This window comes from Gavia stellata, chromosome 17 (assembly GCF_030936135.1).
Source record: "Gavia stellata isolate bGavSte3 chromosome 17, bGavSte3.hap2, whole genome shotgun sequence".
Taxonomy (NCBI): Eukaryota; Metazoa; Chordata; class Aves; order Gaviiformes; family Gaviidae; genus Gavia; species Gavia stellata.
In genome coordinates, this window is record NC_082610.1 from 3712527 (window position 1) to 3739372 (window position 26846).

At 37.2% G+C, this 26846-nt stretch overlaps 1 protein-coding gene across 2 annotated transcripts in view; it reads left to right on the forward strand.

Moving 5' to 3' along the window:
- The window catches only part of SHANK2 (SH3 and multiple ankyrin repeat domains 2), a 319438-nt gene that overhangs the window by 268632 nt on the left and 23960 nt on the right, over nucleotides 1-26846 (forward strand). For both annotated transcript variants that reach the window (XM_059825852.1, XM_059825853.1), the window contains 4 exons: nucleotides 10901-11036; nucleotides 13717-13797; nucleotides 14156-14164; nucleotides 16929-16949. In XM_059825852.1, coding sequence (XP_059681835.1) covers nucleotides 10901-11036; nucleotides 13717-13797; nucleotides 14156-14164; nucleotides 16929-16949 — 247 coding nt within the window. The remainder of the gene's footprint in view (nucleotides 1-10900; nucleotides 11037-13716; nucleotides 13798-14155; nucleotides 14165-16928; nucleotides 16950-26846) is intronic.

Genomic DNA, 26846 nt, shown 5'->3' on the forward strand with positions numbered 1-26846 from the left:
GGTGGGTGGCAAATTAAAACACCTGTCCATATAGATAGTGATGTATTAAGAGGTATTAAAACAGAAAACCACACGCCTTCTCAACATTAACCACTGAAGACAGACGTCAAGTAGAATGCGCTTTACAACGAGGCACAGTCTATGTGGTTGAAAAATCGAGCTGGAGCTGTTCCTGTGCAGGTTTCTGTTTCTGGAAGCAGTCCTGTTTGTGCTCTTCCATGAAGATAGTGAACGTATTGCATGCCTGAATAAGGAATATTGGCTTACATTTGTGTTACCTGTTTAAAGCTCTCTTATGTAGCTCTTACTTCCTCGCAGCGTGTATCCCTGAAGAACAAAATAATTGCCAACAAGTCTTGCTCGAAAGACATAGATGTTTTATTACATTTTCTTCTAGGTTTGTATAGCAAATGCCATCATATACATCCTAACCTAACTATTCTGTGAGTTTTGACAACATGATACATGGCCTCCAAAAAAAAACCTTATAAGTGATTCCAAGTTTAAGGCCGTGTAGTTAAAACTAACGCAACTTTAAGAATTATCTCTATGTACTGTAAGATTAGGCTTTCCTACATAAAGAGAAATACATGAGCAATACATTTTTTTTAGTGTTCCTAGTGAAGATGCATTTTCTGGAAAGTGACTACATGTGGGAGGAGGAAATATAGATTATCTGTATTTGATGACAACACATTCTGTCAATATATCTGTGTAATCTCTGTAAAGGTTTTAGCTGAAAGCCATTGAAACGTACATAACCAACCAGTTTACATTACATGAATAATGTTTCATTTTAAATTGTGTTGACTGACCAATGTGTGCTTAGCTAATGAAAAAGAATATTGGGCTGCATTATTAATACTCATAAAGAGATCTATATTTTGATACATATTTTAGAATTCTCTGCCTAATGGCCTCTAATGTAGGTATGTACAGTTTTAAAAATAGAAGTGCTCAGCCTGCTATCTTCTACCTATTGTAAATACTTATCAAGTGGTTCATTCAGAATTCAAATAAGGATCCGTTGTCTTCTCAGTGCTTGCATAATACTGCTGTACTCCTGATTTTTAAAAAGGATATATTTCTAGGGTTGAACATAGCCTCATGTTTCCATAAAGTGTTACGTTGGGAATTGTTTAATTGGGGTCTGAAGCATTTAATCACTTCAAAGGTCAGAGTGTGGCAGATGAGTGCTGTTCCCAGGACGTAATTGCACGAGCACTTGTAGCAGTAACGCCGGCTTCAGCTTCCTCTGCTCTTCATTCCTGTCCCCACACACCCGCTCAGCTGCACTTGCTGCACCAGGCCTGGGTTAGGAATGCAGTCTGTCCAAAATGGACCCTGTTCTTCACGCTGCCCTGCAAAGAGTTGTCCCAGAAGAGCTGAGGGGTGCAGCAGGGGTATACGCTAGCACAGTACTGCCAAAAGGATGCTTGTCCACAACTTGCCAACTGAACGGACGACCGTTCCGCTCACTGTGCTGGCCTGGCAGTCAGATCACAACAATAATTTGTGAAACCATGCAGTGTTAACCATTACACTTAAATGATCCAGATTATAATTATTCTCCTTTTTTTTTATTATTTTCCCCTCTGGAGTCAGCTTACAGAAGAGCCTCACAAAGCATTAGTAACTGCTGAGAGAGTGGCAAACTAGTATGGGGGTGAGTGGTCAACAGAGGAGAGTAGAGGCATAAGACTCTGACAAACTTGCTTTTCCACTGCAGAACCACTGCTTCAATGTGCAGCTTGGGTTGCATGTATTTTCTTTAGGTGAAAAAAACAGTTTGCTCAGAACAAACCCCAGCAGAGGTGGATGACTATGGGTATGTCAGAGAAATGAGGTGAAAGCAGCTCCGGTTGCAATGGTTAAGCAGTTTTAGATTTTTGTGCATGCTTTCATCTGTAAAGGGCAGATATGCTAGAGATGTTTCATTAGTATATGGGTGACCTCTAGTTTGCTATTTTTGGTACCCTATTTTTGGTGCTAGCTGTGTATCATAATTTATAGGCTATAATAGTATCTGAGAACAAATTAAATCTGAGGCATGTTCATGAAATGAATGTTAAGATACTCTCTGTTGCACTTCAAACTTCATTTTAATTTTACTGAATTTTAAATTAGAACATATTTTTTTAAAGCATTGGCATTTGAAAAATAAAAATTAATTATCAGCTTATCTTCATGGAGTTTATTTTAAGGCAAAAAGAAGCAAACATAAAAGAAAGTGGATGAACTATCAGGTACTAATGGAACTCACATATACAAAATAAGTACATGCTGAAAAGACAAAAGGAGTAGCAAATAAATACAATGCTGACAAAACTAGGGCAAGGGGTGAGGTGAATGCCAAATCCAACCTCCGTGATTAAATTAGGTCATTCCCCTCCTAAGGATCATTGTGAACCAGCCAGACGACATATTTGGCTCTGGCACACTCCTGAGTTATCAGGCCAAGGGGAGGGAAGAGGAGAAAGATTTGGTAGAGAAAGGAGATGAAATCTTAAACTGTGCCCAGACTCCCTTCTTAGCTATGGACCAAACTGTGCCCAGACTCTAGCTGTGGACCACTAAAGCTTGTTCCAGGTGCAAACCTCCTGTCTGATAACTACTCTGAGTGTGCAGACATTGAGCACTGGTCAGAGACCTGCCCAGACAACCACTGCACATCTTTAGTTCATCATATCAAGTGTAGGTCACAACCTCATACTGCCTTGTATCAACATATACCAGTTAGGAGTAATACTATTCTGAAGATTCCTCAGAAGTGGAAACCTTTTCAGGTGTGTGTGTGAGAGAGCAAAACAGATGTGCACAATTCACTTGATTTTTTTCCCGAAGAGAAGTTAGGACATGAAAAACTGCCACCTTTTGCACCTGAAAGCCATTGGACAAATTCATCCTAAGTGTAATTTAATTGATTGCAGTACACTGCAGTTCAATCAACTGCAATAAAGTTAATTGAACCTCTCCTAAGAAATGTGACTTAAACCAAATGATTCAAAATAGTAACAGGTACTGATTAATGGAGACAATTATTTTTAATAGGAATGGGTCCAAGTAATTGAGTGATGTTTAAATGTTCTGTATAAGGTATCTCATGAGGACAGTAGTTACTTTCAACAGCATTCAGATTAGGTATAGGTACGCAAAATGCAAAATTTTAGATTAAAATGCTAGTTTAACATGGTTCCACCTTTTAAGCCATGGCATGGGGAAGAGGTAAACAGCAACCTTCAAATCTGCTGCTTTTCTTATAGTGTATTCTTTCAACTTTGACCTTGAACGTAACCACTGAGTTCTGTACAGAAACAATACTGTTCTTTGTGTTACTTGGCAATGTTTGTAATGAGAAAAAATAAGATGTTATTGAGAAACCATTTTGATATATTATTCCATTGCTTATTTTTTCTAGTAAGGCTGGAGTATTATTGAATGCCCTTAATTGAAGTAAGCTGGGGATAAGGGAAGTTCCATTAAAATATTCTTCTTTTTTTTCTTGTTATGCTGTCTTTGTTTGCATACATGTGTATGTGGTCACTTGAGCAAAATTCACAACTTGACTCTTGTGGAAAAAGGTCAGGGCTTTTACAGATTTTAACCAACATTCGGATCAAATATTTTGTTGCTGAACTTAAAATCCCAAATATTTTCCACCGGCTGTGTGTAAGTAACTCTCTCAGATACTCAAAAATGTCTATGCTCCAGGTCAACGACTGTGAGAAAGGGGGTAGTGCAGACATTCCCCACTTGCATCTAGGTTATTAGAAGAAAATGAGTTGTGCGTTTCTCTTGAGAGGTGAGACACTAACATGGGTGCAGTGTTGGTAAGGTGAAATACAGGTGAAATACATATGACCGTCTTTATAAGCTATTTTGACTGAAGTTAGATACATTTAAAAAAAAAAAAAATTAAAAGCTGGCTTTGAAGTGCCGGACAGCTGTTGTGCTCCATTCGAGTTTTAGACTCTTTGTCGTAATAGATTATTACAATGCTTGTTTAGCCGAGACAGGACGTTACTCCCACCTGATCTGCTAGTAGAATGCACGGTAAGTAGGGGAAAAATAGCTATTTAGGCTACTGGCAGATTGGCAGAAGAAAAAAGGATTAAGATAAACCCGTCACACCTAGGATGGACATTAGAAAAAAAAAAGGTCCTTTTCAGAGGTTCCAAGCCTAACAGGAATAACAGGGACAAGAAATCTAGGAAGTTCCAAGATGGAGCTTGGATAAATGTTAAGAAACAAATTATGTGATGCAGTTGCCATGACAACAAAGGAGTCTGGAGTTTATGATCTGAGATGCCTCTTCATTCCAATGCTTCTATCAGAAATAGACGTTCCTAAGTGCAGCTGAAGATTTGCAGTACTGGTGCTACTCAAGGGGGTGAAGAGATGCAAGCTAAAGCCTTCCTCAACAGTGTGGCTCAGCTATCTCTAGGCAGAGACCGGATTCACGCTGCAGCTCAGAAGACGACAGTTTTGCCACTGCTAAAGCTATTGAAGGAAAAGTCTGCCGCCTGGCTGGAGCAGCCCTGCAGATCCTGGGTTTCACCAGGGAGACTGCGCTTCAGCATGCCCTACTACCCTTGCTGGGAGCAAGAACCAGGCAGTACACCTTCCCTTGCCATGGGAGCTGCAAGGGAAAAGGCACAATATTCCCCCTATGCAAACAAGGGGGAGCGTGGTGACAGGATGAAATCTAAAACCTCAAGACATAGTATCTCCACAGGGTGTTTTCCTTTAGATATTTTATATCTTGTTTGTTTACCATAATGTTTGAGCTTATGCAAAGAAATTCATTCTGTGGCAACGCTACTAATGATTTTGATACTTGCCCTGTAATTCATATGGACGTCTTTTTCTGAAAGGCTGTCGGTACTTCCTTATGATACTTCTTCTTTTGAAGAAACCCCACAGAATCACAGAATTGTTGAGGTGGGAAGTCATCTCTGGAGATGACCTAGTCCAATTCCCTGCTCACCAGTTTCATCTTCTTTACAGCCTCCCATGCGTTAAGGCCACCAATCCAGGCAAATCTATGAGCAAGGGGTTTACTATTAAAAATTTACTAATGCAAGATTTCAGCTGAAGTTTCTGCATGCTTGTATCCCTGGTTCTGTGAAGCTTTTTGTTGGGTTTTTTTAATGGTGCCTTTTAGGTTAACAGAGACCATGAAGTCTCTGAAGCATCTTTTACAATAAATGACATTAAATGGGATATGGTCAAATGCTAATAACAATCAGAGATGTTTGTGTTGGAGATCAGAATGTAAACTAACTTCCTATTTCTATTAGTAAGTTTTCAGGAATTTTCCAGAGACTGTTCAAGGCCTGTTTCAGGACCTGTTCAAATAAATGAATAGTTGAGGCCCAATGGGGTGAAGCCATTGCTTTTGTCTATTTAAGCTTCCATGGTATGATGTGAATAATTGGGTATACAGATACAAATTCATAAATTAATTTCCATTATGGGACTCATTGATATATTATATTATTACTGTCTATTTCAATCTAAGACACAGATTAAACTCATGTGCCAGCTTTTTGAGACAATGAGTCTTGAAATTGTGGTTAAATGCATTTTATAAGTACATAAAATACCATATAACTCCAAAACATGTTTTGGATTTGGACCTTTTTGCCTTACCTCCTCATTTGGATCTCCAAACTCTATCAGCAGATGTATTCATTCAGTCCTTTCCTGTAATACCCAGGGAAAAGTATGCTGCCAACAGAATTTGTTAAAGTTTGCTTTGTGCAGAAACCTTTCTAGGTGGACTATGTACCTTCGTGCTGTTCATGTGCCTGTGGATGATGCCGGATTACAATACTGACAACAGAAGGCAAGCACTGGTAAAAGCATTCAGCGTTTAGAGTTAGTTTAGGGGGGTTAACATAAAGCAAATAATAGGATTTTTGACCCTAAATATACTTGTAGAGTGCAAATTTTGGACATGGTCTAAGTTTGTGTTAAATACTGCTCCAGCCCATCACAACGAGTTTAAGGCCAGTACAACCATAGACACCACGACCAGTTGCTGGTTTTCAGTGAATGAGTCTTGCAGCTGACCCCTGGATTAGCACTGCAGATATAACGAGTGAACGAATAACTTCCCAAAGATTGTCTAGGTCACTGTGTCTTTCTTTGTCTCATATTTTAGTCTACAGAATAAGAATACTTCACAGATGGGAAATTCATACTGGTTTGTGACATGCTTAGACAGTGTTACGTGCGCAACTGTGTAGTTACTTGAAATGCAAAACTATAACTTGATCCTACAAAAATACTTGTATGCTATTTATTTTGCTGTTACAAATTGCAATTGAGTTAGCGTGTGTTAAGTATTTACAAAAAATGGTGGATTTTTTAAAAGTGTGTAGGCAGGGGTTTGTAAGTGTGTGTAACGGGTTTGGGGTTTTGTTGTTTTTTCAAGTAGTTCAATGGACAGGAAGTGCTTCTGAGAAACTTTGACAGAATGTGTATTCACAACTGCAAGGTGAATTTATTCACTATTGCACCAATGGTCATTCTGAGCAGGATGGCTGAGTTTTGCCTACTTAATTACTGTTGAAAATGATTGACTACCTTTTCCATTGGGAGAATATTTAGATAATGAAAAGATTAGGATGATGCTTTGAAGAAATTAAGATTTTTTTATTAATAGAACAAACTCTGCAAAGATCTCTTTCTCTGGTAGTGTTTTTTCTTTTGCACCTTCCTACGGGAAGGCTGCTCTGGTGAGTATGTTCCAGCTCATGCATCTGCTATCCTACAATGTTCAGGTTTAGTTTATTTTATTTTATTTTATTTTATTTTATTTTATTTTATTTTATTTTATTTTATTTTTCAACCCATTGCCTAGTTATACATTTCAGAAAAAAATGCTTTTATGCATCCTGTCCCAATATTCATAAAATCTATCCCAGCATCTCTAGGACACTCATTAACACAGTCTTTTCAAAAAAATCCACATTTTTAAACAATAGCATTTGCTCTTTCCTGTCCTAAATCTGCCCATGTAACTAAACTAAATGCATGTATTTACACAGTGAAGTCTGTTTGCAATCAAACATTGCCTGGTGGTGGGGCGTGGCAAAAGATTGGGGACCCACCCAACTAGCTTCTGTGGGGAATTAGTACTATAAAGATTAATACACGCTTTCATTTTCTTTAAGGTATGGAAGTACACATTTATTTGGGGGGTGGAGGGGTAAATTTAATCTTCAGGAAACACATTTCAAGGTAATTCTATCTCTAACCTTGCTTCTAAAGTAAATACCAGCTGCCCTGTGGGCAGCATAGTGATCATTTAGCAGTGTGTGAATGTAATTATACGTGAAGCAATCAATTTACAATTTTCTATACCTCTCGGCAGCATCTGTGTGGCTACACTGACTTGCATCTTGCTGTAGTCCTCTCTCTTACTGCATCAGATTTAAGCTCTTTGCTGCCTTTGAGATTACCTAGAATGTCTTTGTAAAAATAGACCAGGAGAGAAGATACCTGCTTCCTCTCCTTTGTGCTCTTAGCAATCATCTCATGTTAAATCCTGCTTCTGCCTCCCTCCTTTGCTCCCGGCTTCATGCCTTCCATTATGGTACCCTTTCCAGCTAGAGTGATTTTGAAATCACCCGTCAAATGACTTCAGTGCCTTCCATTCATATTCACCGTAAACCAATTTCTACCGTATCACATCCTTTTCTAAACTTCTTCCATTTCATAAGCTGTTGTCATTCTCAGTCCTGTGCACTTGTCTCTGATGTTATCAGGATTATAAGGCTGCCTGAACATCTTTTTCTTTGCAAAGTTCAGGAGAAATTTATTGATGTCATGGATGTTCATATATCATCTTTTGTATGGACGGTCTTTCAGGTAGGGAATATTTCACTTTTTACAAGGGCATGTAGAGCTAGGACAAGGAGTAATGACTTTAAGCTGAAAGAGGGTAGATTTAGATTAGATATTAGGAAGAAATTCTTCACCATGAGGGTGGTGAGGCACTGGAACAGGTTGCCCAGAGAAGTTGTGGATGCCCCAACCCTGGAAGTGCTCAAGGGCAGGTTGGACAGGGCTTTGAGCAACCTGGTCTAGTGGAAGGTGTCCCTGCCCGTGGCAAGGGTTGGAACCAGATGATCTTTAAGGTCCCTTCCAACCCAAACCATTCTGTGATTCTATGAAGAGGGAGAGTCACAAATTTGTGCCTGCAAACCAACTTTGCTGGTTTGACTGTTTATAGAACATCCTTCTAAACACTTTGCCGCTAAAAGCAAAAATATTTTTTTAATGTTTCAAAGAATGTGATCACATTTAATACCAAGTACACATGTGATTATTAAATGAATTGTCACAGGTGCAATACATATTTATCTTACTGATTATAAAAGTTTACCTTCTTCAGGTTGTTTACAAAGCCTAGATGAGATGTGGTAGTCATCTCCCCACTGCTAAAGCTTGAAGTGGAAGCAGAGAGAGAGAGTCTCATCAAATTACTCCAACCTGAAAAAGTTTTGCTGAATAATATCAGACTAAAACTACCAAACAAACCTGCTAGAACCCTGGTGTCTTACTGTTTAATGACCATTTCTACAGTCATTTGGCTTATATATTGAAGAAGGTTAAAAGAAACAGAGAATCTGTCACTGAAATCCAGTTCCTTATAAGCTATTGACAATTCCGAGGTTAATGCTACCGTTTTACCCACTGAGGTGCTAAAGATAGTGAAGATGAGGTACTGCTCTGCTGATTTCATGATTCTTTTGTTATCAAGTATTTCTGTAATAATCTTCAGATCTCCTATCAATATTTTTATTTTTGCAATATAAATCTTTTTGATACCAGCTTTTGTAACTGTGCCTTTTAAACAAAGCTGCTATAAACAGTCATTTACAGGTTCTGTTTCTGAGACAGATTTAAAAAATGTGTCGTATATATTTGCTCTTGCTCTAAATGTTAAATATCATTGCACATAACGATGCGAACAGATGGTATGCTGCATAAGCTGTTTATCATTTTACACATTTATCACTTTACACTAGTGAAGTGTACATGTGTTTGATTAATATTAACTTCTGATTTATTTGGAGGTCTCTATTTTTTGACAGCGTTAGGGTATATATTCTAATCCATACTGGCTTCCAACCCTAAAATTTAATTCCAGTAAAGACACAGTAGATGCATTCTGTAGTTCTTAACTGCATGAACTTTTCTGCTGTGGAAAAGAATTACCTGGTTGAGGTTTTAATACTGGAAGGAATTTGGAAGTAAATGGATAACTCTGCAAAAATGTTCTAGACAGATTAAATTTAGAAGCCGTTGGTCCAGCTAAATAAATACCATGTCTTGGGATTAAATACCAGATGCTAAGAAGTTGTACAATAAAACAAAACATCAACAGTCCTATTCAGATCGATATTCTTTTATATTCTCCACCTACAGAATGAGAGAACTTCATATTTGCCTGCTCAACAGGTCTGGATGTTCAGCATGTGTTACACCTATGTCACTGTATATGAAACTTAAAAAGCATCTCAAAAAGCATCTCAAGCTTATAGACATAGCACACGGACCATACTTTGAGACTCCTGACTGCAGCATTGTATTAAAAATATGGTTTACCAAGATGTTATTTCATCATAATGCATTTTGTCTCAGCTAAAGGCTGAAAAGAGGCAAGATTTTCCTTTGGTACCACGGAAAAACAATTTCAAGTTGGAGTGGATCTGGTTGTGCTTGTTGTTCTGCTAAATGGCAATAATATTTAATGAGAGATTTTGCTCTAAACTGTAAATTCTTTAGAGTGTGAGATGCCCAGCCTGTCAGAATAAATAGAGGAGGCTAAAAACACTTACTTTGAAAATGACTGTTCATTTTGGAAGGCATTGAGTGATCTCAGTGAAATATAACTGAGTCAGTTGAATTTTGGATAGAGATCAAATTCCCAGCATGTATTCTGGCAGCATCTCTTCTTCCCTGATTCCATTCCTCAATACCTTTTATGTTCAAATAGCACATGCAGCACTTCAGTCTTATATGCTGCTATCATTCAGGTTTTAGATAACTTTCAATGACTTCTTATAGATTGAATAGAGAAATAAATTACTTTTATCCAAGCTTATTTACAGTTTTTATGCCTATGCTTTCTTCTGTGTCTATTAATTAATATTCTGGAAAGACGTATACAGCAAAAATCATGATGTAGCACTAGGAATTACCCGGGATTACCCATTTTAAAGTTTAACGTTGCAGTGCAGTTTAAAGTTTAATTGGACTGACCATAATAGCTGGTCAGAGCTTCATATAGTTAACTCCTCTTTTTCCATGAAGACTCTTTTGGACTGCTATGGCCCTGTTGCCTTTGCTTCCAGGACATCAGATCAGATGCTGGGGAATGAGGAGAGTATATATAGTAAAAGAATGTCTCTTGAACATGAGAATTTGCTTCAGGAGTGAAAATCTTTGTCCCTGGATGATCTGAAAAGAAAAGCTTCTTAATATGTCATCATATGCGCAAAATGCATATAAACATTTGTGGATAATGCAGTCATGAAGAATGACTATCATTTAAGAAAATATTTTTACTGTATGAAGTGCAGAGTTGTAGCTCACTAATTGTTGGAAGTAAAATATGTAAAGGGAAAGATTTGGTTGAACTCATTAACTTTTTTTTTTTTTTAACTGGTAATTATAAGGAAATTAGTTGCATATTTCATGAAGAGCTAGCTTTGTTTTCCTGGTATCATGTCAGCTATATGCTGTTTCTTAAATACGTATTTTTATTAAAAGACAGTAATTAGAAATTCTGTATCTTCCTATTCTTTCCACCTTCTGTTTTTAAAACGGAAAGAACAGACGCTTTCTGCATTTTGATCTAAAAGACTATTTTCTTTCTTTGCAGGTTAATAATGAGAATGTAGTGAAAGTTGGCCACAGGCAGGTGGTGAACATGATTCGACAGGGGGGCAATCACCTAGTTCTTAAAGTTGTCACAGTAACCAGGAATCTTGATCCAGATGACACAGCTAGAAAGAAAGGTACATTTTTCTCTTTTCCTCATAGAGTCCTTTTGGTCTTGCTCCACAGAAAACAGAATATGGACATGAAGTTACTGTTTTATAAATTCTGCTTTATAGATTTCACTTTTAAAATTGGAAGTACTCTTCTCTTATTTAATTTAGAGTAATTTAATTCTGTTGACTTATGCATTAATATGTGACAAAAAGGGTAATATTATTTTGTCATGCTTGCCATGAAATTTCATCTTTATGGATCTTTATACATTCATATGTTTGAAGATCTTGTAGTAAAATTTCTTGCAGTAGTGAGAAAGAAAAAGCACAAAGAACAGATTATCTTTTATGGATTAACTCCAAACATACTTGAGATGAGGTTAGTTTGACTCCTCTTGAAATCATTGGGAACTTACGATTTTGCAAAACGCATATTTTAGGAAGGACATCTGTAAGTATAAGAAAAGTAAGCAATATGTTTAGACCAAAGTTCTGTTAGAAAAAAGGTACATTTTAATGGGAAAATTCCTCTGTCTGAATTTAAAGTAGAGGGGTTGTTCCAGCCAGGGAAAATCCCTCCTCCTCCCATAAGTAGAAAACATGCACAGCTGCTTTTTCTGCCACTTGGCTGCTAGCAAGAAAGCAGTTACTCCAAGAGAGGTTAGTATAGCATCATGTGCCACAAAGACTTTGGGAAAGAATTGTCTGGGTACAAACACAAAAAGGGTTTTTTCCAGCTTAAAAGCCTAGGATTTTTTTTACATTAACTGTAATGGAGATTATGGGTTAACCTATATCAAAAGATTAGGCTACTCCCTTAAAAATTTCAATGTGTTTCCCACCCACCTACCCAATAAAACACCACCAAAACTTCACAAAAAAAAAAGAAAAAAGATGGAAAAAAAAAATTGATTTTGCACTATATCCTTAACCTTAGATACCCCTGAGTTTGCTCAGGTAAAAGCTACTCTGGGAAGTCATTAGGCCTTCATAATTACCATTAAGCAGAAAAGATTACTGCTGCTAAGCAGTGTTCATTACAGCAGCATCACATTTTTGAAAATTCCTCTTCCTCCCACCAGTTTCTTGAATTGTCACTCACAGCCGCCTGGCTCTTCAACACAAGAGCGGGCTGGAAGCTGACACCCGAGGGCTCCCTCTTTGTCCATGAGTAAAACTTTCTGTCTACTCTCTGAGTGTTCTTGACATCTAATGCTTTTTAAAAAAAAATAAAGCACCTTGGGGGAAAAAAAGGCTATATTAAAGTAAATAATGTCCAAACGTGGTCTTGCATTGTTTTTAGCTCAATAGAATTACTAGTCACACATTTTAAACAAACCTTTCACCTCTGCCTTTTGGGATATGTCATATTGGCCTTAAATAGAAGTGCTGTTATATACAGCCCAAAGGGAAGTTGCCTCTATAAAAACAAACCCAGTTCTCTGCCATTTTTCCAGAGCTTTCTGTTGATAACATGACATTTGCCAAAAACATTCACTTTCGAATCTTGGCCCCTTTTGATGCAAGTTGGTAGCCTTTCTTGTTACCTGGCAATTGCCATTCTACCTTAGGAGTTGTGTGGAAGGATTTTCTTGCCATCAGTCTCCTTTATGGAGAGGCCAGTGTCAGACACCCAGCCTCATTTAACAATCCAGTATTTTGTGCAGTTTCCCTCACAGATTTGATGTCAATTCTCTTGTTGGGCAAGGGCAGACCTCAGACTGAAGTTAATATGTGCAGTACTTCCGCAGCCTCATATCTGGCACTCAGCCTGAGCTACTTTTTTGCTTTCTTGTGACACACTGTCATTCAAGCCTCTGTAAGAAGATGATGGAGCTTAACAGGGAAAGGATGACTCTGACATAGTGGATATTGGTGATAGAAGACCACAGGAAGAACATTGTCTACTTCTTTCCTCCATCACTCTTTCTCGCCCTCAAACTACTTTGTCACCTTTTGTCAAAATGGTGTAGCCTGATGTATAGTATTGACCAAAACACTCCAGAAACTTTAATTTTTCATGGTGTCCCCAAGCCGTTTCTGTTTACTGTAAATCTCCAACTTTCCTACCAACATTGGCATAATCTTTTCTGATGTTACGCTCCTTTCTGACCACCAAGAATATGGATTATATGGATACTGAAACACCTGCTGGATTTTAGTCTCTGTACTAGATGATTGCCTTGATATTTTCAGGTCTTATTTATTCTGAGGATCATCTGTTTTCCCTAGTGTCACTGTAACTATTAAGATAAATTTGAATCTTCTTTCTTGTAGTTCTCAGATTTAACAGTTTCTTCAAAGATGAAATTAATCTGGCAGAGGTTGGCTGGTCTCCAGGAGATTTTTAGCTATGTACATTTCTTAGAAGGAGGGGCACAATGGCTGTGAGGCACTTTCTCTAGAAAGTCTTTTTCCTACTGAAAAATAGCAGTGCACAGTTATTTAGCTTTAAATGTTTCTATGTATCCTGTTACATAAAAGCTTACTGATGTGTCAAACAACCTACGCTAAAAGTAGAAACAGTATAGAAAGTCAGTACATGAAAAGCATCTCAGGGTTTTTTCCTCCACATGTATGTATTTATTATTACCTTAGTTAATGTAGCATATTCTTTTAAATAAACATGAAATTGTGTATGTGAATATAGTGTTTTAGAGATGTGTATTTACTTACACTGTATATCCTTCTGTTTAATGCAAAGCCCCACCACCTCCTAAGCGAGCTCCAACCACTGCACTGACCTTGCGGTCTAAGTCAATGACCTCAGAGCTTGAAGAGCTTGGTAAGAAAGTGTTTTTTGACAAGCATGCTGGCATAATAGAAATGTGAAGAAAATATATATATGTATATATGTTAAATTAACTAAAAAGAACTGCACTGTGTACAGTATATAGAACAGAAAAGGTTTCAAGAATGCTGCATCTTTGGAGAGTTCAAATATGCATGATTTGCATGAATAATTTTTGTTTAAACTTGTGCCTTTACTGCTACGCAAGAGAATGTTGATACATTTTATGCATCATCAAAGTCTGGCACATCTACTAAAAAGTAATGCCGTATCATACTTTGTTAGCTTTGCTTTCTAAATTTTCACTTCATCTAATATTGTTTTATTTTAAATTTCTGTGGCCTCTCATTAGTGGATAAAGGTAAGCTGCCAGAAGCTGTTATTAAAAAGCTGACAGTGTTAAAGCAGCTTCAACTCCAACTTATTTTCATTAGACTCTGATCTGAAAAAGTGCATATTATGATATCACTTTGACTTCTGTGCATGATATAAACTTAATTCTTCTCATTATTGGTAATAAAAAAATATTGAGCATTCAGTATTTTATTTGCTAATTTTAAGAAATGTGATTGTAGATTCCTTTGCTTGATCATCCACGTTCTAGATATGCATAATTCTTTGGGAATTTTGATTTATTCTGTAGAAGTGAGGAAGGTAATAGTTATTTTCTTCCTGGTTTTAATCTGTTAGGTCATTCAAAAGTAGAATTTCTGCAACTAGACTAATAGATGTGTTATGAATGGACCATATATACAAAGAGAAAAGCCCAGTGTGTATTTATATATGGCTATTACACTAGAACAGTGTGTTTAGCAAGTGATAATTGGGTATAAAACCAAACTATGTCCCTCATTGGAGACTAATAGACTCTCATACAATAAAACCATTTTTCCATGTGGCCCTGCATTGATTTAAATACTTACAGTTTGTAATCATTTTTATTTCTGGCTTGGACTTATATGAAGGCCAACTGGAAGGAATCAAAGCCTTGTGGCCACTTTTTTTTCCCTGGAAGTCAATGTTTTCTGGGGCAGACGGAACCCATTCATCCTTTAGTGAGTCAAGTCACATAGCTTCAGTGAGAGTTCTGACCAACAAAGGAGTGCTGAAATGGTTATTGTCTTCTCTATGGTATAACAACCAAATGAAGACACAAATGAAACAATCTGATTATTCAGCTCTAACAGATCTCAGAAAATTTTATTTTTCTGTGCCAGGAAGTTTAGGAGCCTGACTAAAGGTTTCGACAGTTTGTGAATGCTCCATAATTATTCTTCCAGGATTAAAATGCAAAATATTTCTGGAGCCACTTTTTGGGTTCGGGTGTTTTGATTTGTTTTCCTTTCATGGAGTGCTAAGAGGCTGTAAAACTTTGCAGGCTTATCAACAAACTTTCGCAAGGGGACAGAAATACTTAGGTAGCATTTTTCCCCCTTCTTTATCCCCTTCTGCAAATCACTTTCAAACTGAGGGTATTCTTCTATTTGTCTTATTTTTCAGTCTTACGTAAGTAGATACTGTTCTTAAAGCAGAGAGAAGCAGCACTCTTTTCTAGAGGAAAATAGCTTATTAATAGTAAAGTCTCTGCAATGAAGACCATCATATTTTAGCTTTCTCATCCCCCTGTTCAGGTTATAGTACTTGATCTGCTATTTGTTCTCATCAGCTAGCAGAAACCACTGCAAGTCTTGTGACTAGCAGCCATGAGACATACTTGAATCTTTAAGCACATTTGCCATCCGTATCTTTATCCAGATGGGGCAAATATTACAGTGGCAAGACTTTACTACTCTGAAGAATAGTCCTGAAGCATGTTCCAGAAGTGTATGTCCCCTAATAAAGCTGTAGTAATACTAGAGCATGGCAGAAATTTGTCTTCTTCCTAAACAAGAATGTAAACATGAGTTCTGTGATACCCTGAACATTTGCCATCCCAGCAAATAATATGATTACTGTTATAAATAACATCTGTGGTCTACCTATTTTAATATTTGTCCTGTAAAAGGGCTATTATCAGAAGGAACAAGAATTCTTAAATTGCACAACAACTGAACAAAGAGAAAATGTTCTCACTATCATCAGTTAAAAGTTGTCTTCTGACATAAAACACAGATTGTATGTGTGTATTTATATATAATTTATATATCTTTATATGTATATGTGTATATATTGGACATCTGTATGAACTATGAGAACACCCACATTTTTATATCCATTAAACTAGCTAATCAATAAGCATTTGTTTCATAGCATATAAGTGCAAACTAAATAGGAAGTATATATAGATGAATACTGTGGATGTTCTCATCAATATATATGTGTAATCTTTTTTCTGAACTGAAGAAGCTCGTGGTCTCAATAATGTCTCGTGGCAAAGAATTCCACAGGCTAATTATGTGCTGTGTACGAATGTATTTCCTTTTTATTGCTTTTAAATGTGATGCCTTTTAATTTTATTGAATGTCCCTTGTTATGTAATAGAAGAAAAAGATAAATAGAAATTCCCCATTTGTTTTCCCTTAAAGTATATATTTTTGTAATTTCTCCTAGCTAAGCTAAACAACGTCGTTTTTTAAAAAAATTTATCCATCTTGCAGTCTTTACAGCCACTTCCTTTGCCTGGATCTGAACTCTACTTATGGGTTTATTGACATGTTTTTAGCTACTCTGTTCTCCATAATACTGAGCACACCATCTCAGTTGTTCTCTTTCAAATGAGTTCATCCAAAATATGGCAGATAATGTGTGCTAATGATTCCTTTCCACTTCAATCTGCAAAGATTTGAAAATGCCCTATTATCATAGCTTGAAAGCCCTGGTATCAATAAGTTGCCCCAATTACTGTTTTTTAAAAAAGAAGTTAGAGAAAAAATTGTACGTGTATCCGTAATATCTGCAGGGGAGCAATTTCTTACAGTTAAGGTATAAACCCTGATAAACCGTGCTTTTGCCAAGCTGTTTATCTGCTGTGGTTTGATAGATACATGCATAGTAGAGGCTAGCAGGGAGAGACGAACTTCTTAGGTGGAAGAAAAATGTTTATGCTCAAAATGACAGACAAGGATTTAGCATATAAAAATTACCTTCAGAATTGATTCACAGTTCATTCCCTTTCTATTTCCAAGCTTCAGTACGGAAGAAGAAGGGTAAGGGGAAGCATTTTGTCTCTTGTTTAACCTGTTTCTCACCTTTCCATAGTGAAGGATAATAACATAATGTAAATGTTGGCATATGGTCCAGTTTATTTTATGGTGTCAAATGTACATTAATTATTCTATATGTTTTTTAGTTATTTAGTTAATAAATTGCAAACACATTAAGAACTCAAACAGAAGACTACATTTGAAAATATTCCCCACATTTCTTCCTTTTGTCTCCTCTCCTTCATCCTGCCTTTTTTTCCTTCTTTGTATCCAACTCTTTTCCAAACCCTTCCATATCATCTCCTCACAGTTACTGTGCTAACCGGCAGCCACAGAGAATACATGGCCAGTAACATCTCCTCAGTGTAGTCCTACGTTAGTGATTTCGCTTGTCTTTTTAATGGCCAAATGTTACTCCCATAACCACACTGTCTCCGTCTCAGGAAATAGGGATCTTGCACACAACACTTGAACCTTTGACCTGGAGAAATGCTGCTCTGCACAATATTAAGTTTTCAATATAACATCTTCCACGCTGTCCCATATGCATGGAGTGCTCTCCCTGAACTGATTCATAAGGCCACCACCTTCTCCTTGAAATCTCTCCTAAAGACCCACTTCCCCTATGATCCCTATTAAGCAATCATCTAAGTAATGATGGCTAGGCAGAGGGGCAGGTAGAAATAGTGGTGCTATTTTAATAGCTTTATAAATGTAACTGTATATATATGTATACAAAGTTTGTTTGTGTTTAGCTGTATTTTTCCATACTCCTGTATGTCATTTTGCTTTCTTAGATTGTAAGCTCTCCTGAGCAGGGGCTGTGTCATTTACACGTTTTCATGGCGTCTAGCCCAAGGAAGAGTCTCAAACCTCCCTCAGCCCCAGGGTGATAGCTGGTAAAACAGTCTACGTCCTGCTCTTCGACAAAGTTCAGTGTCACAGAAAGGAAAGCTAGGCTGTAGGCAGTGTCTTTGCTCAACAGGGAAACTTTTGCTTTTTAACATTAAACAGGACAAAATCGGGTCATTTTCCACTCTTTATTTTTCTGCTCTTTCCTGCCCTCCTTTCAGGTCGCTAACAGAGGTTCCAGCTAGTGATATTTTCCATTCCCCATTCAGAGAATATGACAGCATAAACCCCATTGCTACTGGTATTTTTCTCAAAAATATGTTTTGGCAGCATATAAAAAATCTTTACATTGTTATTGTAGAGTCTTCTGTCAACCAAAAATTCATTTTTCTGGGTCATAGGTGAGGGAGGCATTAAGATGAAAATAATGGCTTTTGTGGTTTGACTGGTTTTGTTGGTTGTCTTTTGAGAGGGGTTCTGGTTCATTGGGAGGATAGGAGGAGAGAAGGACATAGGCTGTGGTTTTTGTATTTAGGCTAGAAGATAGGACGTTTGTGTCAAAAGAGACAGGTGATAAAATCTTTACGTTCACAGCAGTATGGCCTGGGCAGTATTATTATTTTACTGCAGTTACATATCACGAATTACTGAAATGTAAACTGTACTTCATCTGTGCAACTGACTTTCTGCTTACAGTAGTTGCCTGACTCAGAGAGATAGCATCCAACTTGAAAATGTCTGTTTGGAGGGGCTGTGTTTTCAATAGCAAAACTACTTTCTGGATTTTGTGGGATATCGGGGAGGGGGAAGACGCCTTCTTTTTTCATTTGTAGGTTTTCTTGAATTGTTGAATGAGTAAGTTATGGCAACATGTAAACTAACAGCTAGTAGTAGCAGCAATTTTTTGGAGGCAGTACTTAAAATATAATTCTAGGTAATCTGTAGTTAGCCCATTAATACTGAAGAACAACCAAAATATTCATGCAGCAAATTAAAATGAAGATTTGAAAATACTCTAAAAATAAAACATGAAGAGAAAATTTATGAAACTCCCAATGTCTTTTTTTTGGTCATAATTGTCATCATCACTAAAGAAAATAGGTATCATTAGAGTTTCAAAATATTTTAGAATAATAAATTTAGCTTTGTTCATAAAATGTTTATGTGGCCCATGAAAAGCTTGGTTTTGAAGGTTTTTTCCTTCAGTTTTTGCTTTGACTTGTTTATCGATAACTTCTTGTGGATGGAGACTTTTAAAATGATACGATACTTAAGGAACACATCCATAAACTGAGATCTTTAAATGTCTAGATACGTGATTTAAAAGTTTCTTGCTCCTAAGCTTTTTTACTGCCAAGAAATGGGTTTGATTTAGTTAGTAATTTGGGATTTTCAGTGAAAGCTGAAGTGGACAGTGTTTAATTTTAAAAACCTAATATAAAAATCCTCTAAGAGAAAGTACGAAATTAAGAATAGAGCAGGCTAAAATATCATAGTGAAATGGAAATGACAACATAAATAATTCTTCTGTATTAATAAATATTACTTTGACAGTATCACACAAGTGTCAGTTGTGAGCTAGGAGAATGGCTTGTTCGTTCTTAGATTCAATATGGTAATCAGTATAAAATAATCCCTCGATATATGTTGATACTGATCTTTGGGGTTTGATGTGGGCTACGGTACCAAATACAAATGTAGGATTTTCCTCCTTTGAAGAGTTTAGATGCTAGTACCACCTCTCAGATACAGAATAACTGTGGTATCGTCAACACAGAATATTGTTACCTGGCATCAAGTCTTAGTGGCATTTGAATAGAAAAATATCAGTTGATGGCATTCAAAAGAAATATTATTAGCTCTGTCTGCAATAAGCATTCACACTTCATCCCATTCCTGTTGTCCATTGTTTCAAAGGTGGCACATTCTAATGGCATCTGAAACAATGAAATTGCAGAGCAAATACATATAAATGAATGCCAAACAATGGATTACCTTACAGTGTTATGTTATGTTTGAAGAAACCACTCACAAAGACGTCTGGGTTCAAAAATCCATTTTTTTATTTCACTGTGGTGGAGTTGATGATGGAGATTTGTCTGCAGGAAACAACAGAAATACCATCAAAGCAACTTTTACAGCACTCACAACGTCGACTCCTTTGATAGTTTCCAGCATCTGCAGTGCTTCTGTGTAGGAAGAAGCTTTTCTGATCTTCACCAGACGCTGTATTTTAGAAGATGAGAGCAAAAGGCATCAGGCTTAATGAAGAATTCTTGAAGGGAATCCTTGTAAGTAATTGATTTGCATTACATGTTTGAAATTCTACTGGGATAGCAATATAATAATAAGACAAAGGTTGTCATTTTTCACAAGCATAAAGCAGTGACTCTGGGTGGAATTTGTGAAGTATATGTGTGAAAAAATAGGGTCCCCATTTTTTGTTGATGTAGCAAGGTTACAGGTTTTATGACTTGTAGCCTAACTTGTGGGGAGTCCACAGCAGTGTAAGAAGGTATAGGATTAGGACCATGCCTATGACATAGGTGCTTTTAAAACACTTTGTGAGAGAAAAGTGTTGAAAATCGGCATGTTTCAAGGAGAACAATGCTAACCCTATGTTTTCCACTGAAAAAAAATTTGTCGCTTAGCTGGCAATGTGCTGATTAGCAACTTTTGGCACAGAATCTTAAATTAACAGGTGACTCTCAGGACTGAACAATTCTTCAAACCAGGGTTTATGTTGCTTGAGGTGGGCAGCTTTAACTAACATTTTGAAAACACTGGGAATCCTGAGCAGAGGTCAGTTGAGTCTCTGTATGGGTGTTCTCCTCATTTACACTAGTATTATTTTGAATTTATCAGCTTATTCTTGAGTATGTAGTGCCCTTTCGTGATACTTGTTTTTCTTTACTACAGGACAGTAATTGAAAAGGTTTTCAAAACCTTTGTCCATCAGCCAAACAAGACAATGGTATAAAAGAAGTTGGAAAAGGAATTGTAAGTGTTAAAGAAAACGTGGGTTGTGTAGCATTTTGAAACAGATGAATTAAATACGTTGGCATATGTGAGTGTCACTTGCTATACTCAGATATTATTGATTGAATATCTAACCACATATTCAAAGTCATGAGTACCTGAGGAACAGTAAAAATTGCATGTGTTTCCCAACATGGTACAGTTAGGGCAGAGGAAAACTTTTTCAACACTTTTAATGTGTTCTCTCTCTTTTTCAGGAGCCAGGGAGATGAAGGATTATCTCCCTCATCTCAAAACTCCCTTTGCTGCTATTTCTCTTTCTTTTTTCTTCAAATGTTCATATACCCATGTTAATTAATTTTTAATATAATTAAAAATAAATGTTTTTAGATAATTCATTATAGTTTGTTTGGTTTTTCCCCTCGGTGTGGAAGTGTGAGACTAAGTGTAAGAACAGAGAAGGCTGCAAGTGTCTTAGGTCCTCCACCTTTCTTTTTGGTTTCTTTTGGTTGATTGTCTTTCTTTTGTGACTAGGCCAAATTTTCAAATGCTGTCTCTTAAACAGAACATCAAATTGCCACTTAAATTCCACCTGGCTTGCAGGGTAGGAGTGGGTATTGACTATATTCTCTGCTTTGTTTTTGTTCTTAAACAGAAACCACTGTTAGACAATGACCATTCCTCTTTCAAGGTAGGCTGAATTGTAAGGCTTCAGGATTGCAGGTGCATTTTAAATGCCTGTATAATTATTTCATTAATTTAACATGCTGTTAAAGAGCTGGTACTTGAAAATTGTATCTATAGAAGGAATTTGAACATATCAGTTTTCTGCCTTCCTTAAAATGACTTTTGATGGTGTGATTATAATATGTAAATGTGACCTATGTACTAATGTGAAGACATTTTCAGCCTTAGAAACACAAATAAGACTTTCTTTCAAGAAAGTTTTGATAGTTCTTTATTGTGAATACATACAAATCATTTTCATAAAACATGTAATGGTATTTTATAGATACTCAATGTTAAATGACTAATTTTAATCACTAAACAGTTTTTATGTTTTACTGATATATTTTACATAATTTTCCTTTTTTTGGATTTTAGTGTACTTTGTAGAGTTTACAGTATCCCAGAGAACATACAAGTATTTTTCCTCAATGTTCGTAGAAGGAAAGTGTTTCAAATGGCTTATGTTTTTGACTGTATTGCAAAGCACTTTTGTTATTTCCTCATTATGCTAACTGCTAAAGTAATATTCTCTGCCTATTGTTTGCAGTACGGAAAATATGTGATTTTGGCATTGTGATTTAAGCACAATCTTACAAATTGTTCATTTGGGGTGGGGCTGGAAGAAGTTAATTCCAGTTTAAAATGTGCTCGTGGTGGCAGATTTATGAGGATTAGCCTAACTGTCTAAATGAAAACTCAGATCATTCAATTTCTGTATATTTTTAAACTATACATTTACATGCCATAACTGTAGGCTGAACTTGTTGACTCTTTCCTCTAAATATGGTCATAAACAATAAATTTGGATTTAAATCTTAACCTTTACTATTCTTACTCTGAAACAATGCTTTCGCTAAGGTTAGTCTTTAAATTCTTAGCAGTATGTTGAAGGCCTAGTTATACTTTAGCTGCTTTTGGTCTTTGACAAATTTTTATACATCTATTCATATTTGAATAGCTAAAAAGAAAGACATTAGTTTTCAGTGGGCATAGCTAATGTAACGGAGATCCTTTTTTTAACCATCTGCAAATAGGAGTCACCTGGTTTTCCCCAGAGGCACTAGAGATCTATTCATCTAGTACAATTGCTTCTGTGACAAGCAACATTATCACATGAACTTCTATAGTCTGATCAAGCTTTCTTTTGAAATCAGTAGGTTCTCATCTTTCTGCTACCACCCCATTAGTATTGGAAAGCTGTTCTAGAATTTTGTTCATCTGCTTCTTTGAAAGCATTGTCTAGGTTCCCATACGTACTGTTTGCCCAAATTGTCCTTTACATAGTTCCTCCCACCCACAAACATCCACCCTGAAGCATTTATCAAGTTACTTCCCAGCTGTTCTTTTACAAACTAAGCAGGGCAAGGTCTTTTGCATATATATGGGAAGTGACAAAAATCTAAAAGGAATACAATATAATAAGTGCACCTACTGGTTTTAGATGCTTATTTTTTTTCAGACATGCAGACTTATAATTATACGCATAATCATTCCTGGTCTTTAAGCTAAAAGCAAACTACTTATAGTTAAAAAAAAAAATTAATTCGTAAGATAAAAGCAACACCACAGACATATTTTTATGTAGTTTAGACGAATCTCTATGTGTTTTTAATAAGCACACGTAAAGACTACCCCTTTAGTTTTAGTACTGCTTATGTAAATGATTTTGGCAGATTCTTGACAAGGAAACAAATTTTATCGGCTAATGAAAGAACTTAAACTAAACTTGCAAGCTCATATTTAGGGAAGGCGATGGAACAAAATATGGGCATATGCAGTACCTGACATTAAGGGCTATGTGCCTAGACCTGTTGACACCAAGGAAGAATGAATGTCCTGTGTTCCCATCACTTTTCAAAAGGAAAAATACATGTGCCAAATATTTGACTGTGGTTGACTGCAGATGCTAGAAAAGGTGGGTGATACTACAGCATATAGGTGCAATTGGCATTGTATGAAGTTTTGCATAACTGATTGCGCCTGGTACAGTTTCTGTCTGTATCTATCTTAGGTATTTACAAGGCATCTATCACCTTGGTACCTAAGCAGTTTGAAAAATGCACCCACCCCAGGAGGCATGATGCAGATACAGGCAGAGGCCCAGGTCCAGAGCAGCAGAGGCAGGTCCCAGGAAGCTCCCCAACTGTGTTACCGCTGTTGTTGAGCTCCTGGCCCACTTGTTGTGGCCAAGAAACATCTCCACCTACCTGTCAGCAGGAAGACGGTACCCCACCCCTCACGTCCAGCTCCACTGGTGGGGAATCTGAAAAGGAAAGATAATGGAAAAGGCAACGATCCAGTAGCAGAGGTGAAACAGAAATGGTGGGATTTCAAAAGGAGGGATTCTTAAAGAGCAGCACATCTCAGGGGAGGGATCAACTGCCAGTCCAAGTGGCAGGTAAGGCACAACACAGGCATAAATCTCAAATGTTCTTCAGTGAACAAAAGTTAAAGAAATACCTCTCATGTCTCTAAAGTTTGTCTATATCCAAAGCCCTGCTCTGTTCTTGGCCTCTGTCTCAGTCCTCTATCCCTACAGCTGAATCGACTGTTCAGTTCTCTGTGTATCTCAACCCAATAATTGCTACAATCCTAAATATGTCTAATAACAAACTTAAAGGACTCTTACTGGCAATGAATGTTGTGGTGCAAAGAGACAGCACGGTATAGCAGTGGTCCAAAATGATGGACATATTCATGAACCTAAAGGCTGGAATAATCCTGGCTTCTAATCACCATGTTCAGAACAGGATCGGGCAAACCACAGATCACCCCTGCAGGCACAAAAGATGGAGCAGTTCTCCTGGGGCCAACCGGGAGCAACCGCTGATGTACCACATCAGAGCAAGCTCTGTATCAGCCCAGTGCAAACACCCGTACAGGCAGCCAGCTACGGGCTTCACTGCAGAAACAGAGGACCTGTCTAACAGGAGAGAAAGGAGGATAGCCAGGACTTTGATGAAGGTTCACTAGTTACTGTTACATGGACCACTTTAATAACGGATCTCATTTTTTCTTTAAACACAACAGAATCAGCGAGGTAAAACAAAAAACACTCTTCAGAAACCTATGAGTCCCATGTGACTTTTGGAAATAGCTGCATAGTACTCACAGTGATCAAACACTGAAGTTAAAGTGTAGTGGGTGACTGACTTCCAGATATTTATATTTCCTTTAGCCCATATGCACGCTCTTTTGTTATTCCCTTACTTCGTCATTTCAGGATCAAAATGGGAGTCATGCCCTGTCAGAGCAAGGGACATGAGGTTAGGAACATGAAGCAAGTCACAACTTTGGAGACTGCCAGTTTGTTGGCTGGTATCACCAGGTATAAATATAAAGATCTCTATAAAGGCATAAGTGACCTATTTTGCCTGTAAGTCATATATATCACTGTGAGCAAAGTGCTGCATGTAGGAATGTGTGTAAGGTGGAAACAGCTAGAAAGATCAGAGAATCTGACCTCTTCCCTTTGCTTCACACCTAAGGAAGCTAGCTGTGCTTCTTTGTACCCACTGTATTTAAAGCTTCATTTTAAAAGAGAGATTTTAAGGGCAATTAACAACTAAGTAAGATGATCAATCATGTTGATATATAGTTTGGTTTTTTTTTTTTTTTTTGGAAGTCACCCCTTTGCCAAGGAAATGAGGTAAAGGCAGTTAGCTGAGGTAACTCTTCCAGCCGGCTTTAATCCTACTGCCGGCAGCTGTTCAAAGCAGTCAGCCTCTTCTCTGGCTGATAAGGACAGTTTCTGGCCGAATGAAGTTCTCCAGTGCCCCTACTGTAACTGGCATACCTTTTCCACAGCACCAACCTACCAACCTAGCCACTGGTGCAATCATCTTACCGAGATCCGGTCTGAATTTAGGGCGACCTTTGGTCATCAAGGAATGGTTTTACTGGGCAGAGACTGACACATTCATCAAGGGGGTGTCAGCCATTGACCTTCAGGCAGTTTTCCCATGATTGCTCTGTAGTGAACAAAAGCTTGTGTAAGGCCATGCCTGTAACGCACCCTCGGTTTCCCCATGCCCCATGTCAATGCTTCACAAAGCTTCGAGAAACCGGAGTTACTAGAGTTGTTGAACGCTTTGTTATGAATAATAACAGTTATGAATATTCCTCCTTTTCATTGCTAGTCAAGTTAACAGACCTATCCTAAAACCTGTGAATGTATTCATTATTCATAAGTATTCGCCAATAGTTTCCACAATTAACTTTCTGCCCATGGGTTTTCATAGACTGTTTGCTTGTACTCTTTGTCATTTGTGTTATTGGTGACCTATGCCAGATGCTGTTCTTTCAGCTCTGAAAGGCTGAAAATACTGATTAGAAGGATAGCAAGTGGTAAATTTTCATTGAGAACTGAGAACTTTGCAAAAATTTATTATGGTCTTTCAGAGAAACTTTTCTTCACAAGCCTCTGGCAAATGTCTAAACATGCACAAATAACAAAAGTGTTATGATCCCCCTGAATCTGAACAAACTAAACTCAGTGATACTATTTACAGAAATATTCATAAATTAATGTGGGTTTTGGAGTTTTTTTATTTTGTTTTGCTTCATTTTTTTACTTTTAATTTAGTTTGGTTCTATTACTTACCAGTTCCTAGGTGGGATCTGTTTAGAACACTTGTCAGGAAAACGGAGTTCTCAAATATGGGCAATTTTCTGATGACATGTCAAAAGAAATACAAAGATATTTTGTATGACCAGTGGCTCTATCAGAATGGATTTATATGATCCCTTTTCTTTCTCCGATTCCACAGAATTTAACTGAAATGTGTGTTTGCTATGTGTGGTAAAAATAGGTCCCCTGGTTTTTTGTTCTTTTTTTCCTGTGTACTCAAATAGAAAAATGCTGAGAAATAATTTTATGGTCCTACACTATAGTTGTTAAGAGAGATTTGTTAATGAAGGATTGCAGCTATGGCTGTATTAGGCAAAGGGGGAGAAGAATTACAAGGGAAGAAGCAGTTATTACAGTTAGGTTGCTATACAGTCCCTTTTAAATCTCCATGGAGTGGAAGAGCCAATGATTGCATGACAGTTTGTCCCTAAAACTCATTTTCATAAGGAGCTCATGCCTTTTTACAAATACGATCTCATCCTCACTTTCCATAAAACATGCAACTGGACAGTCTAGCCAGACACAGAGAGAATGTGAATACTTTGAATGTGAATACTTTGAAGTAGTGAATATGCTAAATGCACAAAAAATATCCATTATTTTAGCATTTAAAAAATCATAATTATATTAAGCCACCCAGAATCCCTTTTAGAGCAGTATAATATTGGAGGCACTTGGGTGTAGAAATAATGAGTGCCACATTAGGGTAG